Source organism: Calypte anna, chromosome 7 (genome assembly GCF_003957555.1).
Source record: "Calypte anna isolate BGI_N300 chromosome 7, bCalAnn1_v1.p, whole genome shotgun sequence".
Taxonomy (NCBI): domain Eukaryota; kingdom Metazoa; phylum Chordata; class Aves; order Apodiformes; family Trochilidae; genus Calypte; species Calypte anna.
Window position 1 is genome coordinate 27803319 of NC_044253.1, and position 17829 is coordinate 27821147.

Here is a 17829-nt window from a genome sequence, read left to right on the forward strand (position 1 = left end):
TAAGGTGAACTTGCACCAGGTTTGTTTGGGACCTGATGAAAGGAAAAGTATATTAAACCCTTCTAAAGTTTTTTTAAGGTTTCATGGGAAGAAGGGCACAGAGGATTATCTGTGAAATCCTCATTAGAAAGCAGAAAACAGACCCCAGGCAATAAGAGAGCCCCAGCAGGATTCACTTTGCAGGAAGTTGTGGCCGGTGCTGGAGGCTCCCAGAGCCCAGAACTGCTGCAACCGAACTGGGATGCTCCCAGGATGGACATAAAAATGCCCAAATCAGTGCCACCAACCTTGGTCCTCAGCCACAGGTGTGCAGAGCAGACCCTGCCAAACATGTCAACCTTTTTCTGCCCTCTTGCTTTAATTGTATTTTTTCCCTTCTTCTGGGTGCAGGAGTCCCCCTATGTCCTAAGCCACTGAACAGCTACTGCCAAAGCCCCTCTGTGGGCACAGAGCTCAGTCTCAAGTGGTCCAAGTGGTTATGATGGACACTGCAGGGTTAGCTGGAGCCATCAGGTTCCTGTTTAGATAGGAGGAGTTGGAGGAAGGAGGAGGAGGAGCCATGGGAGGAGCCATGTCTGAAAGGGATGCTTCTGCCCATCACCTTGCTCTAAATGCAGCGTTTCAAAGAAGATTTTCTTTTTAAACCTCCAGTTTTCCTTGGGTTTTGAAATTAATATTGACCTTCCATTTCAGCTTTGCTTTTGGGCTCCTACAGCCAAAAGCTTCCCCAGGCCTTTGGCAGGCTCTTTGCCTTTTTATATTCAGATATTGTTATTTTTTTCAAAGTCCATCTCCCTTCTTCCCTGCCTTCCAAAAGACTGGAGACCAGCAGATAGGAATTTAAGAATGCCTGAGACCTGTACAGCACTTTAGGAATCCAACCATTCATCAAAACATTCAGTTGGTGGTACAGTCATTATAGAATACAATTTTTTTTTCTGCAGAATGGGTGCCAGGCAGCCCAGCTTTCCTCCTTTCATCCTCTTTGAGAGTGGAAGCAGCCTTCAGCACCAGCAGAGGATAGTTCAGCCATCCCTTCAGAGGCAGATCTGGCTTCAGGAAAAAGTTATATGACTGTGTAGTTTGCCCTAGCATCCACCCCACGGTGGTCTGTGCTGCTATCCACTTTCAGAGCACCTTTCAACACCATCTAGTAACTCCTCTGGCTGAAACAGTGGATGGCATTTTAACTGAAACCACCTCCCCTACCAAATACCTCAAGCCCAAAACACAGCAAATGAACTAAAACTTAACCAGAAATTTCAAAGAATGAATGAAGAACAAGAACTAGGGAGCTAAAATGTGATGTAAGCTGGCTCTGGCAGGTTCAAAACATGGAGACAGCCACCATAAAGCAAGTTTTTAATTCATCCCACAGAGAAAATGTGCCTGGGTTGCCTCAGCTATGCTCATCACAGAATTGCAGAATGTTTTAGGTTGGAAGAGACCTCCAACATCATCCAGTCCAACCTTTGACTAACACCATAAGCTAACTACTAAACCATGTCCTTAAGGACTAGGTCCAAATGTCTATTAAATACTTCCAGGGATGATGACTCCACCACTGTCCTGGGTAGGACATTCCAATGCCTGACAGCCCTCTCAGTGAAAAAATGTTTCCTAACATCTTCCCTAAACCTCCCCTGGTGCAGCTGACATCCTCTGCTCCTATCCATGAAGGAGAAGAGGCTGCTCCACTGCTAGTGAGAAGAATTTCCAAGTCAAATTTACGGAGCCTAAAAATACACCTGGCGAAAATCAAATGGGTGGGAGAGGTCCTTAGCCTGCCCTTTCAAACCCTGTTATACCCCTACAGGGATTAAAATACTTCCATTAGTTTCAAAAGCTTGCTTTACTCTGAGGTTTCCTTCCCAACTCTGCAAAGAGCCCTGGAACACCACTAGAAGGAGAGGCCTGGCAAGGTTTCCCTGGAATCAAGATCCTGTCCCAGCCCTTTGCTGAACCAGCACAGATGATTGCAAAGCTCCACTTCCTTCCCAGGTCCTGAAGAGGTTTGCAAATACAAGCCCTTAATCTCAGAAACATTTTGAGGACAGTAGGTCATAGTCTTTTTTCTTTTCTTCCCCTCTTCAATCAAATAAAATTTTGATTTTTATCTTTCTTTGCACACAAGATCCAAACCCTGTGGAGTCATTTTCCATCAAATGTTTTGGTTAGAGGCATCTCAGCAAAGGCACACTGCTGAGCAGTGGAAATAGTCAGTCAGCAAGAACAGAAACTACTTTGGGAGCATGCTGTGCTCCAGTTCAGCAACTCCACAGTCCCCATGAAATGCAAAGTGTGATTTTGCCATACAGCTGTGCTGTGCACTCAGGTTCTGCAACCACAACATGTCCTGGTGTGACAACTTGCATGCAAGGTGACTTGGTCATGCAAAGCAGATGGTAGGAGCAATGTCAAGGAGCAAACAAAAACCACATCTATACTACTGGTGGCCTCATACTGGACAAGCCTGGATGCAAGATGTGAAACGGCCATTGTGAAATAACAGATTTGCTTTGGTTGGTGATTATTATTTTATTCTGGGTGTTACCTGATGATAATCTTTTCTCAAGGGGTGGCTGCTGCATGGCTTTCTCAGCTGCTGCTGAAGGAAAAAGTGTGTGGGTTTGGATTTAAAATGATGTTTTCTCTCTGATCCAAACATTATTTGACAGTAAAATACAAAAGGATTAATTCCCCAATGGTACTTACATGGTTTTAAGCATTTGCTAAGGCATTCAGCTTCAGCCTCAAATCTATTGGCATTACCACCACAGCCACCATACCAACCCTGGCTGCAGATCTTGTTTTTGTAGTCAAAGAACCACACAATCTGATAGTCCTTGCACTGCATGCCCATGTCAAAGTCCAGCAAGCAAGGGTCTGGCCAATCTGCATGGCAAAAGGTGCAAAGGTTAAGGGACTCTGAAAGGGTTAAAAGCTGAAAAAGCAAAGAGATTGAAAATAAAAAGGAAAAAAAAAGGCTGGTAAAGGTCTGGTGGCATTGCCTTGCCATGTGATTCCCTTGCTGAATGCGAACTGTCACGAGCCTCCAGCTTGCCTCTCCCCAATGTTGATTTCATTGCACATCCAAGCCCAAGTCCCTCAGCCCAGTGGTGGCAGCCCCTTCCACCTTGCTGGTACAAGAAGGATCAGGCCCTCACACAGCTTCCCCCACCAGTTTTCAAATTCATTTGTCCTGGCGGCAACTTCGGATCATTCAGTGTGTTTATTTTCTCTCTCAAGGCAAGCTGCAGCTGGTAGACTTTAAGGCTTGATGAGGATTTAAACATCTGTTCCTTCCCTTCCCAGAAATGATAGTTTGGGTCCAAATGCCAGAGGTTTTATTAGCAAAGACAGGCTGTCCATGGTAGCAACTGCTTTGCTGCAGAGTTTGTGTCTTTCTCCAAGGTCCATCAGATTTACACGTGGGTCTCTCCTGTTGTACAGAGAACTAGAGAAGACTCAACTAAACAACTCATCCCATCCCACCCCCCCTGCCCTGATTACTGTCTTTAGGCTTGAAAAACTTCAGGTTAGCATCTCTTGAGAATGTTTCCCCCTAATTGTCAGCTGCCATAAATCCTGGGGCAGGGACATTTGCTGACAAGAGGAGCTGAGACTGAGAGGTCTGCCTTGAAGCAGAGAGTGATCACACAAGCACATCCATTTTCCCTTGGGCAGATGGACCTACAAGAACCTAAACACTTTGGCACACAAGGAATTAAACAAAGCCATAGGGCTGCATGTCCCCTGGTGGGGACAAGCCAAGTGAAGTCTTCAGAGGGGACACGAGAGCCAGGGAGGGGGACTAAATGAGTGGGAATGCATAGGAAGGGTGGGATGATAAGATACGCAGCAAGGCAGATGTTAGACGGCCCTTACCAATCCCCTTGGCTGCAGCAGGTCCAGGTGGTGCCACCAGCCATGCTCATCCCTTTCAGTGTGAGCACCCAGACCCTGACAGCAGTTTTGCAACTCTTGCTGGCTGAGTGCACTGAGCAGCAGCAGCAGCTCCCCATGCTCCAGAGGAAGAAAATGAGCCAGAGTGCAAGCAAAATGCTTAAAGAAAATCATGGGAGTCATGATCTGGGGATGAATTTTGGAGACCAGGTCCATAGCTGGTTCCTGCAACAGAGGGCTATGCTACTTCATGAAAGTAATGAGATGGCACATACATATATATGCGTATATATATATATATATATATACACACAGAGATAATGGGTTATTAACACTGGGTAATGGGATTAACCACACACAGAGTAGGATCTGACAGCATTTCACTACACACACTGCTGGTGGTAGACAGACAGGGAAGGGCAGATGGATTAAACTGGAGGGAGGCTGCTAATTATCCAGATTTATGCATATGTTTGACACTAATTGCCCTGCCATCCCTGGCTGTTGGTCAAACCCTTCCTGAGAGTCATTACCTATTCTCTGCCCCAAATCAGGAGCAAGGGCACAAACAATCATGAGGTGATGTTCTACATCTACACCTCCCTCTACTTGTGCCAGAGTAGAGGCTATCCCTGGAGACCAACCAGTGCTTGGGCCTTGGCTCATGTCCCACCCTTGCAATGGAAAGGAGTCTGCTTTGAGTCCCCCATGAAGATCATAGCAACTTCAGGGGACTCCAGATCCAGCATGGGGGCAGAGACCCCAGTACTGGGCTCAGACCTGCATGACCAAGGATGCCACGGCAGGGGGGTTGGAGCTGGATGATCTTTAAGGTCCCTTCTGACCCAAACCACTTGGTTATTTCACAATGTGGGTCACGATGTTGGCTCTGCAAAGCAAAGGACTCACAGATCTTCTAATCCTAATGGAGCTGTGAGAAAGGTTTGGTTTGGTACCAGGTAGGGGAAGACTGGTGCAAACACCAAGCTCTCAGTGGGGGTCCTGGAAGTGTCCCCAGCCCAGCACTCCCACCGTGGCTCATACTCACTGCTCTCAGGCCCTTCCAGTGGCTCAGCACTGAGCATCATGTTGGCCAGGGACACCTTGGGCTGCGCCGGAGTCTCTGTGGAGAAGAAGCAGTGGGGTCAGGCAAGGGGAAGGGGATCTGCAGCAGTGCTCTGCCTACATCAAAAGTTTTGGTGATGTTTACATGTGATCTGTACACTTGGATCCCCAAAGGACTAAACTCTCTGTTTAATATCCTCTTTGTGGTTTTTTGTTTGTTTGTTTTGTTTCAATTTATATTTTTTTTTTATAAAACAGTATGTGAACCAGGTAGGTAACTGTGTAAATGGTGATTGGAAAAGCAGCTTTTCTTGTATATTTTGCAGGTCAGGCAGGACTGAATTTACTCAGTGTTAACCTAGCTTGACTTTTATTATTAATTTGACTCTTATTATTAATTATAGCAATGCTGGCTGAACCCCACCAAGACCCATTGTGCAAAGCCTCCTGCATGAACAATAAGACAGCCACCCCTGGATCTGGCTTTAGTTCTCCCACAATCTGTATTGATTTAACACCACTGAAGTGTCAACTTGCTTCTGCCAAAGAAACACATTTGCAGAATTTCATAAATGGGCCCTGCTGCTGGGCAAGAGGATGACAGACATGCAGTGACACAACTGAGCTTTGCCAATGGGATCATTGGTAACAACTGATTCCCCACCCCTTATGTGCTTTATTCCTTTTTTTTTTTTTTGGTCTATTTTACAAAAAAAAAAAAAAAAAAAAAAGTTTGTTTCTTTCCCCTTAGAAGTACTCACTTGTGCTGAATGACCCTGCATAGGTTACTTTGGGTTGGGATTTCTGGTAGCCAGTAATGACAACAAGGTATTTCTGTCCACTTCTGAGTCCTCGGATGAGAAGCTCAGTGCCAGTCAGGTTTTGCTTCTGCACCAGAGAGTGGTCGTGTGCCAAGGTGATCGTGACATCAAAAACAAAGTTGTTGTGTGACTCGGGGCTGGCCCAGTGCAGCCGGGCACTGTTCTCGGTGACATCTGTGATCTGAATGTCGTGGGCCTTTGCTGCAATGCAAAAATCAGGACAGGCATTTAGCCAGGACTTTTTAAGAGGGAAGATCTCAAGGAAGAAGTATCTCAATGCTGTAGGATCTCCTTTCCAGTCCACAGAATATCAATTTGTCTGCAGACAGTTATGGCATGGAAAAACCAGGCTGTGACTTTGCCATCTCAGATGCCCAATCCAGCACACTGCTGCAAGGCTATTTTTCATAGCCTAGATGATAGACTAAGTGGTTTATTTATTTTCTAGTAATCTGCTGCAATCAAGCAAATCAAAGCAATTTTAAAAATAATATTTACATAGCCTACAATACGATTCCCAGCAGAATTTCCCCAACAACTATAGATGTGTCCAGCCAGATCCTTCTCTAGGGTGCAATGGATTCACTAAACTGTTGCCAACCCTCAAGAAAGAGATCCAGCATGAACTTGGACAAGTGAAAGAAGCTCTCCTGCTATGGCAGAGCATTGGATGAGACCTTTATAAACACTGCTTGGAAGCAACAGTAGAACTAAAAAGAGTCAGAAATATTTGCTCCCAAAGACCTGATGAAATCACTGACTTTGCAAAGCTGACTGCTTTTATTTATTGCTTTTTATTTATTATTTACATGGACAGATGCATTCATTGACCAAGCATCCTCAGGCTTTTACATGTGATCTTTTTTACTTGCTTAGCTAGCACAGAGCTGCCTGCACTCCCTTGCAAAAACACGTGGGAAAGCTCCTTTACTTGAACCGTGCTCACATGAAACACCTTTAATGTTCCCAGAGAGACCTCAGCACAGATTCAGGGGTAATTATTGATATTAAATGATGGAGACAACCCTTTTGTATGAAGCACCATAGATAGAAGAACTCAGCCAAGGGGTATTTCTGCAAAGGAAATACAGAAGGCAAATGAGCCACACCAGGAAGTGCTCTGCAGTTGTACTACTGGGCTTGGTGGCATCTGCTGATGTATTGTCCCACGTTTAGATGCCCTGCTTGTGTTTTGCCTAAAGGCAGCCTGCCCTACACCCAGTTTTGCACCAAATTCTCAATGTAGAATTGGCAAAGCCTCAATCTCCCCCGGTGCAGATTTCCAGTTTTGCACCTAGAAGCTTGTTTCTGCAAGCACAAAGCTTGGCCACTTAGTTACATTTCCCAGAAGTATAATCCTCTCAGGGAGGAAGGAAAGCCATGACCCACTGTGTCACAGACAAGAGAAGCAAGAGGGAAATCCTTTCACTTACCACCTTGTCTTTTCCTGCCTCCTGCCACCGTCGCCACGGTGCTGTTGCTGGCACGGCCGACGGTTTTGGCATGGGCACCAGTGCTTGCTGCACGCTGGGTGGTGGCATTAACCTGGATGAGAGTGCTGGCTGAGGTCTGGTTGGTGTCTCTGGTCTGGGCTGTGGTGCTTGAGATGGTGGTTCTGGCACGTTCTGTGCTGATGCTCTCAACAGGCTTGATGCTCACGCTGACTGTTGTGCTGGTACCTAGGGTTTGGCTCACGGTCGTGTTGGGAGCCATGTACCTGTCAAAGCACAAGCAGATGATATGTGGGTTTTTCCCCTCCCAATATAAGAATAATTTTGGAAGTGGAGAGGAGCTATTATAGAAACCATTGGGCTGAGCCCCCCTGAGGTCAATAGACTTTGCTGGGTTTAGGTATGCCCTCAGCCAAGCAGTGAGAAGTGCTGTTTACTCCTGCCCATCACCTGGGGCACAATCTGTGCACCAACTTTACACACTCTGGAGGGAGTTCAGCAGTCTGATCTCAAAGGGATCAACATTCTAAAGACAGGATAGGTCTGGGCCAGCAATGAGGTACTTTTGGTGGCACAAGTTTTCACTTCTCTTCAGAAAATATTAAGATGTATTCTATGATGGATCCTGAATCACCTAGTCCAGGGCAACCCAGCCTCTCAAAGTAGTTCATTGAGTGGAAAACCCCATACTAATTAGAATTTCTGGAATTCCTGACCTGAATGGTGAAAGTACCATATACCTCCTTCATATCCTTTATACATACATCAATATGAAATAGAATACAATTTTAAAATTATATGTACACTTGACTACCCTTCTCTAGTAGATATATCTGTTGCTCTTTTGACAAAGTACTAAAGGAACTAGGAAAATTATGATAATCCTGATTGTTAGCATTGAAGTTGCCTTTTTCTTTATTTTTTCCAAACAGGGACTGGGCAGTGAAGGCTTCTCCCTGAGACAGGCTGTAAGCAAAGCTCGTTCTCTCACAGGCAAAACACTACTTACACTACTTTTTGCCCATCCTGCCTGGGGCTCTGGCTCTTGGCTTGCTGATCACTCTGGAGCCTCTCGCACTGTTTCCTTATCTCTGGAGACAGGTAGAAAGCAAACTCACCTAGAGACAGCGAGAGCCTGGCATTAGACACTGGTGTTGCAGATGGTGGTTACTTACCAACAACACATCACATACATTTCTTCTTGAGCTAAATAAACCTCTTCTTGCTTGCTCTGATCAAAGGTTTGGAGTATCTCTTGATGGTGTTGTGGTTACTGCATTATCCTGGGATGGGAGATTTGTTATTCCAATTTACAAACATGAGAGCCATAACTACAGGACCAGAGGACTGTATGTCTTAGCCTGACACATATAAACAGCTTTCTTCTAACAAGGCATTTCTAACCACATAGTTCATGTTTTTTTTCAAGAGTTAGAAGTTTCCAGGACCCCTGGAGTAAGAGGCAAATGGAAAAAGCAAACAGAAAACCTAAACATTTATTTCCAGGGAAAGATATGCTCATTTGCTCCCTGTTTAGTCCAAGACATGCCTGAATCATGGGTTTATTAGCCAAGTAGACTAATTTTCAGGATTTTTAAATAAAATTAGTTTTCCTAGAAAAGGCCCACTTTTTGTCCTTTTTATCCCGGTCTGTTTAGGATCTCTGGCAGCTGGCTCCAGCTGGAGACCCAGCCTGAAGTCTCCAGCTAAGCTAAGATGCAGATTTTCAAGGCACAATCTGCACATCCCAAACACTGGCATTGGCAGTGGCATTGTTTAACTCTGAGCAAAGAATCCCATTCATCTGTTTTTTCAATCTGCATACAGCAACTGCAGATCTCAGCCTGAGCCATCCAAATGCCTGCTAAACCTGATGCTTCTGCTGAAGTTGGGAGGAAAGAGTTGCTGGGTGTTGAGAGACCCCAGGAGTTCTGGCAGGCTGCAGAGGGCCAAGAGCCCCAGCAGGACCAGGGATGGGCTGGTGAGGCTAAGGAGAGCAAAACCCAGACATATTCAACCAGGCAGAGCTATGAGCTGCAGCAAAACTGACCAGACAGTACAGAACATATAGAGATTGCCATTCATCAGCCCCACTGCCCGAAGAAGTGGTCAGGCTACAGCCTACCCAGCTAACAAAGCAAGTAGACCAAACCTGGCAGGTTAACCCCTCTGAGATCACATCACCTCTTCCATAATATATATGAATCTGCAAGATGCTATACTTACTTCTGATAAAAGATGGCAGCAGTCTCCCAAAGCGTAGCAAGGGGTCTTCATTAAACTCTCCTGGTTTATCGACCACTTTGAAGAACACATCATTTGGCTCACTAGCTAGGCTATAGATATTCTTGGCATTCACTTTCCTGCCAATGCTGAAGATAACAAAGAAGTACCCTTTGCATTTTGCATCCATAACAACCTTCTGCAGGTGCTCCAGTTCCTGTTTATTCACTTTTCCAGTCATCATCAGAACTATGACTTTTAGATCCCGAGGGCTTGGTGCACGTTCAAAAATATGAGTTATTGTGTGTTCAATTGCACTTCCCATGGCTCTTGTGCCATGGAGCTGGGTCATTTGGTTGTGAAGGTAATTAATTATCTTCTCTTTGGATCCATAATCAGTTAGTGAAAATTCAGTTTTCACTGGTGGGAAGCTTGCGTTGGTTTCATATTCATAAGGAGCTTGCTGCAGAACTGCTACTCTTGCATGGTGCTGAGATACCTTTGGCTCAGAGCTTATTTCCAGGTTATTCACGAGGTGGGAAATGTACTTCTTCATCTCACTGAACTGCAGAGGGGTGGTGGACTCTGAGCTATCCATGATGAAGGCAATGTCAGTGTCTACATCTGTTGGCGCTGCCCTTCTGTCTCTAAATGCAGGTCTCTGACTCCCAAGACCACAGGTGGGATCAGGGTCACACACATCTAGGAAAGAAATACAGTGGGTTTCACCTGGAGAAACTGAAGACGACTCTTCCTTGTCACTGTGAAAATCTTGTGTCATATGAAATATTACTATCAAGACATGAACTCGCTCATTACTTGATACCAAAGAAATTTCATCCCAAAACACATTTTGTTAGCATTTTTATGTATTCCTTAGTCCAAAGGGATACTTCAAGTGCTCTGTCATAAATGGCAGAAGGCCTTACTTCAAAGTTCTTGGCTACCATTATTTGGGCTGTACAAATGAGAACAAGCCAAAAATGAAGTTTCTCATTACAATGTAGAGAATGCCCATAATAAACAGCCAGTCTCATTCACAATTCCAGAATCTTCTGCACAGCCTAAAAATATGAATTCTTTGTCTCCAGCAGGAGAAGGGCTGACTCCCAATTGAGCTTCCCTTCCACATCACTGACAACCAACTGCTGTACAATCGGAAGGATTTGGCACTGTCTAGAAGAGAAATTGTATGCTTTACCCAGACAAATGTGACAAGTCAAGAGCCTCCTGATAGTTTCATTCAGCTGACTGCCACTGGCTGGAAGAACAATTGCAAGCCCAACCACTGTGTTGTTGATCTGGTGAGGTGCAAAGAGAAAAATATGGTGTTAGTCACGCTGCCTTCTGTCATTTTCAGCTCAGAGAAGGAGAGGGCAATCCACAACTCTGGAAAAGGGATTCTCTATTCAGCATGCTGCATTTGTTGGATCCCCTTTGGAGGAGCCTACTGCCCCTAACATCAGTTAGTAGAACTGAGATGCAAAATCCAACAAAAGCGTCAAGCACTTGAACCAGTGCTCAGCTGCCTAATCTGGGGCGCCTTTTTTTTTTTTTTTTTTTTTTTTTTTGCTTTAAAGTTCTGTATTTCCACTCTCTCTGTACCTTCCCACCCTTTGCCTTTCTGTCTCAATCAGACCTTTCTCACTAGGGGGACAGTCTTCTTCTGCACCATGCTACACCTGGCATCCCTGGAAACTTGTTTTGGGAAACAAATGCCTTATCATAAACTCAACTGGAGTTTCACAGCATGTACCATGTTTCAGATTTCTCTCCTAACACACATGCTGGATGAGTACTCAGAGTACTTGAAAGGTCTATGAAAGTCAAACACCACCTATAGGAGCCAATGGCATCACTCTTCCCAGCAAACCAGACTAAGATCACGAGCAGGAAAGGAAAGAATTGTAAAGAACTCCAACCTCCAGGGCTCGGGTGAGAACTGGATCCTGCCTGCTGGTGAGGAACACAGGAGTGACTCCGGCATCATAGAGCTTCAGCACAGCATTGTTGAGCTGTGAGGAAGCTCTCGTTTCCCCATTGCTGAAAAAGACAGCCACCTTCCTCATAAGGAAGCCACTTCGGGCACGCTTGAAGGTATTCCTGGCCACAAAGGACATGGCGGTCTCCAGGCTGCGTGGCTTTGTGGTCAGGGTTGCCTGGAAATTTTGGATCTGCTGGAGGAGGCTTGACTTCTTCTTGGCATCAGCAAAACGTATCTCAGTGGTGACCTCATTGTTGTAGGTGACGAGGGCCACCCGGGCACCCCGAGGGCAATTGCTTTCAGCGATGGTTAAGTTGTTGACCACTCTTAGCACGGTTTGCTTCATCCTGTTGAAAACCTCCCTCACGACACCAGAGGAGGTGTCAATAGCAAAAGCCAGCTCGGTTGGAAAGACAGGACACTCCTTGGGACCTGCCAGAAATATGCATTGAGAACAAACAGTGCCCCAAGGAGTTGTCAAGGTGCGAGGAGCACGTCCTCAAAAGGGATAAGTCATTCAGACCATGTCCATGAGGAGAGAAACCATTCTGGCACATGGTCCCACTGGGGATTAAAGAACAGAAGGTGACTTACCATAGCAGCAAACTGTGATAAGATGGAAAAAAAAGCAGCTTGGTCAGTGCCATTCATATATGTTGATGGACATACAAGGGTAGTGACAGGGAATCAGCAAAGCACTGATGTACTCACGGCATTTGTCCTTGATGTTCCGCACAAGCGCACATTGCTTCAGAAAATAAAACAAAGGGGGAGAGAAAGGGGAAAAAAAGAGGTATGTGATGTGAAACAGCCAATAAAAGAGTTTTTCAAAGCAAGAGACAATACTTACATCTCTGGATTCTCCTTTATCGCCTTTGAGCCCCTGTTTAAAAAATAAAATAAAACTAAGTGCAATGTTTATTTGCAGAGTGCCCCATGAACCCAACTGGAATGACTATTTAACCACGGGTTGTGCACAAGCTAAGGGGAAACCTCCTTGGTTTTATAGTTGTATTTCCAGCAAAAGGAAAAAATGTTTTGCTCTGTGAGGAGTAAACCCAGCTGAAACCAAACAAAAGGGTTAGTTAGGATGGTCCATGTTCATGTGAAAAGCAAGCCAAGTCATCTTGGCCTTTCTAGGGTGCTCTGTGCTAGTAAAATTTGGTCATGGACCATATCCTCTGTGGACTGATAAATGCTAAAGAGCTGAGAACTTCCTAGAGGGAGTTTTAAGTGGCATATTGCCATAGGGAACTTATCCTAGTGCTTGATAAGAGCCTGTGTTTTGCCTTTTTCCTTCTTGTTGTGTATTGTGGTTTGAGCACAGGTTATCATTTATCAATGGTAAGCAGCTAGTTAGGGATTTACAATGACGCATTCCAGACAAATGAAGAGGACTTTTCCCAGGTTGAAATTAGTAGAAGATGGAGGTGGGCATATTTTTCAACCCCTAACACATTTTTCAGTGAGGCAATAAGGACGCTTTCTGGGTGGAAGTCAGAGGCTCCATCAGCAACACAGTGAACACTTACAGATGGTCCAGGGTATCCAACCTCTCCTTTCTGACCAGGTGTCCCAGGATCTCCTGCATTTCCCTAGAAAGAGAGAACGAATCAATCTTCTCCACAACCATCTGCAGGAGGACTGACATGAGCATGGGTCAGCACTTAGTGGGAAAAGATGAGCACACCTATCATGCCATTCATGGAGAGGGGAAAAACTCTGTCCCACTTACTCTGCGACCCCTGTTCCCTACAGGGCCGGGGCCTCCAGCAACACCACGGTCACCAGGTCCACCCTGGGTGAGGAAAGACACACAATGTAGCTCTTAATCTGCACAGAACAATAGGTTATGACTACATTGCTTGGAAAATGAATGCATAGCTCATGGCTGCACCATACCTTGGGCCCTGGGTATCCAATGAAGCCACGTTCTCCCTGAAACAACATAAGGTTTTATTTGAGTATAGGGTATTAGAAGATGAACCTGATACTGCAGGCAGATCTATAGCAACTTAAAGGATTAAATGATATAGAGAAAAGAGGGACTGCAAATTAATTTTGCAATTTTTTTCCTCATATAAATAACAAAAATCATACATCTACTCTCTTTAAGGTCTGATTACTCCTCTAAGGCTAATTTCAACTGTAAAGAAGCTGTCAGAGATGCTTGTATGGAGCTTTCATGGAGCTTTCTGGCTAAAAGGTACAAAAACATTCTGTCTCCTCCTCAGAGAAGCTGGTTTCCATAGACAATACCAAGACATAGGCAGAGGGGGAAGGTCTGAAAAGTCTTACCTGATTTTCTCCCCAGGGTACACATAGGGTGGATTCCTGTTCCTGTACAAAGCCTCTCTGACTTCACCCAGGCCCCTCACCCATCTGCATTTGAGACCTTGGCAACTTTCTAGTCCTTGATAACTCACATTGGCCATGCTGAGCATACCCCTACCTTTCTGCCCTTAGGACCTGGGCCACCAATTCCATCTCGTCCATCATCACCCTAAAATTGGAAAGACACATTCATTAATATGCAGCCACAGCTGAATAGCTTAAACTTCACGGGTCCAGTGACACCAATAGAAAGAATCCACTGGGAGGCCACAGGCTCTTGAGAAATCCTCCTATAGATGAAATTATCAAAAACTGGTGCTAAAACTACAAATCTAGTTTAAGACTTGCTTAGCATAGACACACAGTATGTGTATACAGGTGGAAGTGAGCAATGAGAAGCAGGTTAGGAAGAGATGCCCCAAGTCAGCCAAGGCCAAACTCACCATTTCTCCTCGTGGTCCCTGCTGTCCATTTGGCCCTTTGGGTCCTGGATTTCCAGGCTCACCCTGAAAACAGGAGCATCTGTTAAAGTATGTGCTGAAATTCCAGGTAACACTGAGCCCTTCCCACTCCATCACCACTGGTTTCTTTACTTAGACCAACCTGCAGTGCTCCTTGCAGCAAAAAGTCATGGCTGGATCTACATGGTCAGCAACACTACAAAAGTGCTTGGTGTTTAGTGGCACCTTTAGTGATTTTGTAGTGAAAGAAGGCAACCAGGTGCCAGTAATTGCCAGGTAGTGAGCGTGAGCTTGTGTTAAGCCCACCTGTGCCTGATTAGGGCGGGCCCTCACTGCGCATGAGCAGGACCAGGGGGCCAATAAAAGGGCTTAACACAAGCTCACACCCACTACCTGGCAATCAGTGGCACCTGGTTGCCTTATTTCACTACATGATTTCAAGAAACTCAGCTTTTTTAACATGGGAGAGCTTTCTTGGACACGGGAGACCAGGCAGCTCTCACTAAAGGATGGTGCTATTGGTGTTTGCTTTTTATAAGCACTGCAAAAAAACTTAGCTCCTAGGTTCTGATTTTGTCAGCGCAAATGGGCAATGAAGAAGCCATGAAAATGAAACTGTGTGAGTGAATCTGCAGAGATAAAAATATGTGTAAGGGTCTGGAGAAATTCAGCACAGTCACTTTTCCATGTGGGCATCAGCTGAGAGTCTGCCCTGAAAAATTACTTGAGAATCTAATTTACTCAAGTACTTTTGCTTCTTTGTTCAACAAAATGGTAACCAAATGAAACAACCAGAGCACAGACTTTGCTTTACTCCACCCTGTGCAATCTAGTGAAGATGAACTAATTTCACTCCAAGATGTTCATCTCCAGTATTTTTTTAAGCTCACTCTTATCTGGAAGCCTTTTATTGCAGTTGTAATTGCTGATGCCCCTTGCCTGTGAAGACATACCTTTTGTCCCAAAGGACCAATCCTGCCCCTCTCTCCTGGGGTTCCTGGTGGTCCACCACCCGCCTGGAACAGAAACAGGGAGAGAGGTATGTTGGCAACATGTCAGTAAAAATGTTTGCCAGAAACTAGGGGATGGGTGACTGTGAAATCACGTGCTACCAAGGCTGGTGCCTTTCAAACCACCTTACAGAATCCACAAGTCTAATTCATGGTTGGGGAGAGCTGAAGAACCAGGTCAGCTGAATTCAAATATCATCAGCAACCTATACTGTCTCCAGAGAAATCCCCTGGGAAAGGTGTAAGTAGGAAGGGAAAAGTCTTGCTCAGGATGGGGAAATATGTGTCTGGCTTTATGGCCATGAGTTTTGCTGGGGTATGCAGATGAGGGGAGAAAGCCATGCATGGGGGGCTCCCAGTAAGAATATGAGATAGTCATGCTCTGGCCTCAGAGACTGAGGCATCATGGAGGATGCCCTGCCAGTCATTCAGGGTTCTTCTTTAAATCTGAGACAATGCAAAATATAATGGACCAAACACTGGAGTCCTGATGCCTCTGTGCATGCTTCTAACTCCTTCTCTTTTTTAACTCCTGATCAAGTAATCTTTAGCATAAGTTGGGAAGAGGATTGTACTGAAAGAGTGAGTTGTAAGAGAGTAAAAATAGTTCGAGTCCTAGAGATGGCAACAAGAGGATACAGTAGCACTGTTGGGTCAATGACTGAGAAGCAGCAGAAGGGTTTACCCTGGGTCCAGGAACACCCTGCTCTCCTCTTATGCCTGGTGTGCCGAGCTGGCCAGGTGGACCCTGTGTGGGGAGAAAAAGAGACTCTGTCAAAGCATAAGCACATAAACACACCAGTGCTACAAGAGATCGTAAGGGTAGAAAGGCTACAGTGCCTGAGAGATGGTTTTCAAACATGTCACACCTTGGGTGGTATGAATGCAATGGTAGGCTTGATGTCCTGGGCAAGGACAGCCAGGCCACGGCGCACCCAAAAATAACCACGTCCTGACAGTCCTCACTCCTGGGACTCTTTGAGAGAGCAATTGTGATGACACAACAGCATCATGAAAGAAGACCTTTACTTTTGCCTTCTCAGGCCCATAAGCTCACTGACCTGTGGCCCTCTCATGCCTTGTTCTCCTGCTGGTCCCTCTTGACCAAGAGCGCCCTTGGTACCCTTGAAATGCAAAATAGGACAACATAGGTTAGCATGGGGGCACGTGGTCAGTACCAGGTGTGGGAAAGGAGATCTCAGGGCATGGGACACTGCTTTACTGCTGCATAAAGAGTGGGGAAGAACAGTTATGTTATTGCAGAACATTATTATAGCAGAGAATGAGCACCAAACTGGTGGGGTAATTTGCATCCTGCAATCAACAGGGACCAATCTCCTTTATGCTTTGGCCCCATTACACTTCTCCAGCAGTCCACAGAGATGAAGCAACTGAGCAAGGAATGCTGCAGAGAACAGGCAGCCCCAGGCATGTGGATGGATGAGACCAGGAAAGAGCTTACAGGGAGATGAGCCTGTGGAGGGAAATGGAAATTTGGAGGAGAGAGGAGGCAGAGAGAAAGAGCAAAGCCCATGTGTCTGTTCTCTTTGCACATTCCTCTGGATGCTGTGGCTGCCTGGCCAGCATCATAGCAGGAGCCCCAGCTGTCAAATACATCAACACTTACTTTTGGTCCTATTGGTCCCCTTCGTCCTGTCATACCCTGTGAAAAAAAGAAACAATGAGACTTGTTATGCAAGTATGCAAGGACTCATTTCTCTATTGCTTTTATATCCATGTATCACTGTTTCTCGTAGTCCAAAATTACATTTGAATAGTTTAATTTTCTCTACTTGGGAGAGAGAGAGAAAGAAAGACACATGGTTAGCTCTCTGAAATCAAACTGACATGTTTTCTCCTTCCTTGCATAACCCAACTCCCCACAACATAGGTGGACAGTTGCCTCACATATGCAGGAGCATGCCACAGCCTCTGGGCCTCATTCCCTGAGGGGGAGCAGCAGGGAAGGCACCCCCAGATTTCCCTGCAACACCAGCTCCCATTTGGTTTTGCCTTTTAAAAACCAGCAGCCAAATGAAGATGGATATGCCAGATTAGATCAGGTGTAGCTCCACTGATCTGATCACTGAGTTACTTCCATGGGAATAAATTTAGGATCAGATCTTTAAAGTCTACACAAGGCAGAAAGCCATCAGGCATTTTTTCTGTTGAGTTTCTTTTGCTTTGTTTCTTTTGTGTTGAACTCCTGGTGTTTGTGAAACAAAGCACATGGCAAGGTAGGAGGGGAAAAGTTATTGTCAATCTAAGCTCAGGTTCCACTGACTGTAAGAGTGGCAGCTCACCTTCCTCCCGACTCCACCGTCCTGGCCATCCACCCCCACTGGTCCTGGTTCTCCCTAAAGGAAAAGCAAATCTCTGGTGAGAGGCCTGAGATGGGCAGGCACTAGGAAAATAAGTTCATTTCTCACAGAATGGATCCTTTTGCCCTCTCACAAAAGTTACTCAATATTCCCACATTAGTGGAAATCCTAACGACTCATGGAGACTTTCCATCAAGTTTCTCAGATAACATAAGGTGACATTTCCAGTCTTTGGAAATGCCTTCTGACATTT

The 17829-nt window shown here is 45.4% G+C and overlaps 1 protein-coding gene across 7 annotated transcripts in view; it reads right to left on the minus strand.

Annotated features, from left to right (window-relative positions):
- Positions 1 to 17829, minus strand: part of COL6A3 (collagen type VI alpha 3 chain) — a 61385-nt gene that overhangs the window by 2469 nt on the left and 41087 nt on the right. For 4 of the 7 annotated variants that reach the window (XM_030454183.1, XM_030454189.1, XM_030454188.1 and 1 more), the window contains 22 exons: positions 17559 to 17612; positions 16883 to 16918; positions 16317 to 16379; positions 15941 to 16003; positions 15199 to 15261; positions 14228 to 14290; positions 13903 to 13953; positions 13353 to 13388; positions 13186 to 13248; positions 12983 to 13045; positions 12301 to 12333; positions 12162 to 12198; positions 12045 to 12056; positions 11389 to 11882; positions 10668 to 10767; positions 9470 to 10168; positions 8253 to 8361; positions 7226 to 7509; positions 5733 to 5993; positions 4955 to 5029; positions 2716 to 2895; positions 2555 to 2608 (listed from right to left, as the gene is read on the minus strand). In XM_030454183.1, the coding sequence (XP_030310043.1) occupies positions 2555 to 2608; positions 2716 to 2895; positions 4955 to 5029; positions 5733 to 5993; positions 7226 to 7509; positions 8253 to 8361; positions 9470 to 10168; positions 10668 to 10767; positions 11389 to 11882; positions 12045 to 12056; positions 12162 to 12198; positions 12301 to 12333; positions 12983 to 13045; positions 13186 to 13248; positions 13353 to 13388; positions 13903 to 13953; positions 14228 to 14290; positions 15199 to 15261; positions 15941 to 16003; positions 16317 to 16379; positions 16883 to 16918; positions 17559 to 17612 (2893 nt within the window). The remainder of the gene's footprint in view (positions 1 to 2554; positions 2609 to 2715; positions 2896 to 4954; positions 5030 to 5732; positions 5994 to 7225; positions 7510 to 8252; positions 8362 to 9469; positions 10169 to 10667; positions 10768 to 11388; positions 11883 to 12044; positions 12057 to 12161; positions 12199 to 12300; positions 12334 to 12982; positions 13046 to 13185; positions 13249 to 13352; positions 13389 to 13902; positions 13954 to 14227; positions 14291 to 15198; positions 15262 to 15940; positions 16004 to 16316; positions 16380 to 16882; positions 16919 to 17558; positions 17613 to 17829) is intronic. The other 3 variants (XM_030454184.1, XM_030454186.1, XM_030454187.1) reach the window with 3 other exon arrangements.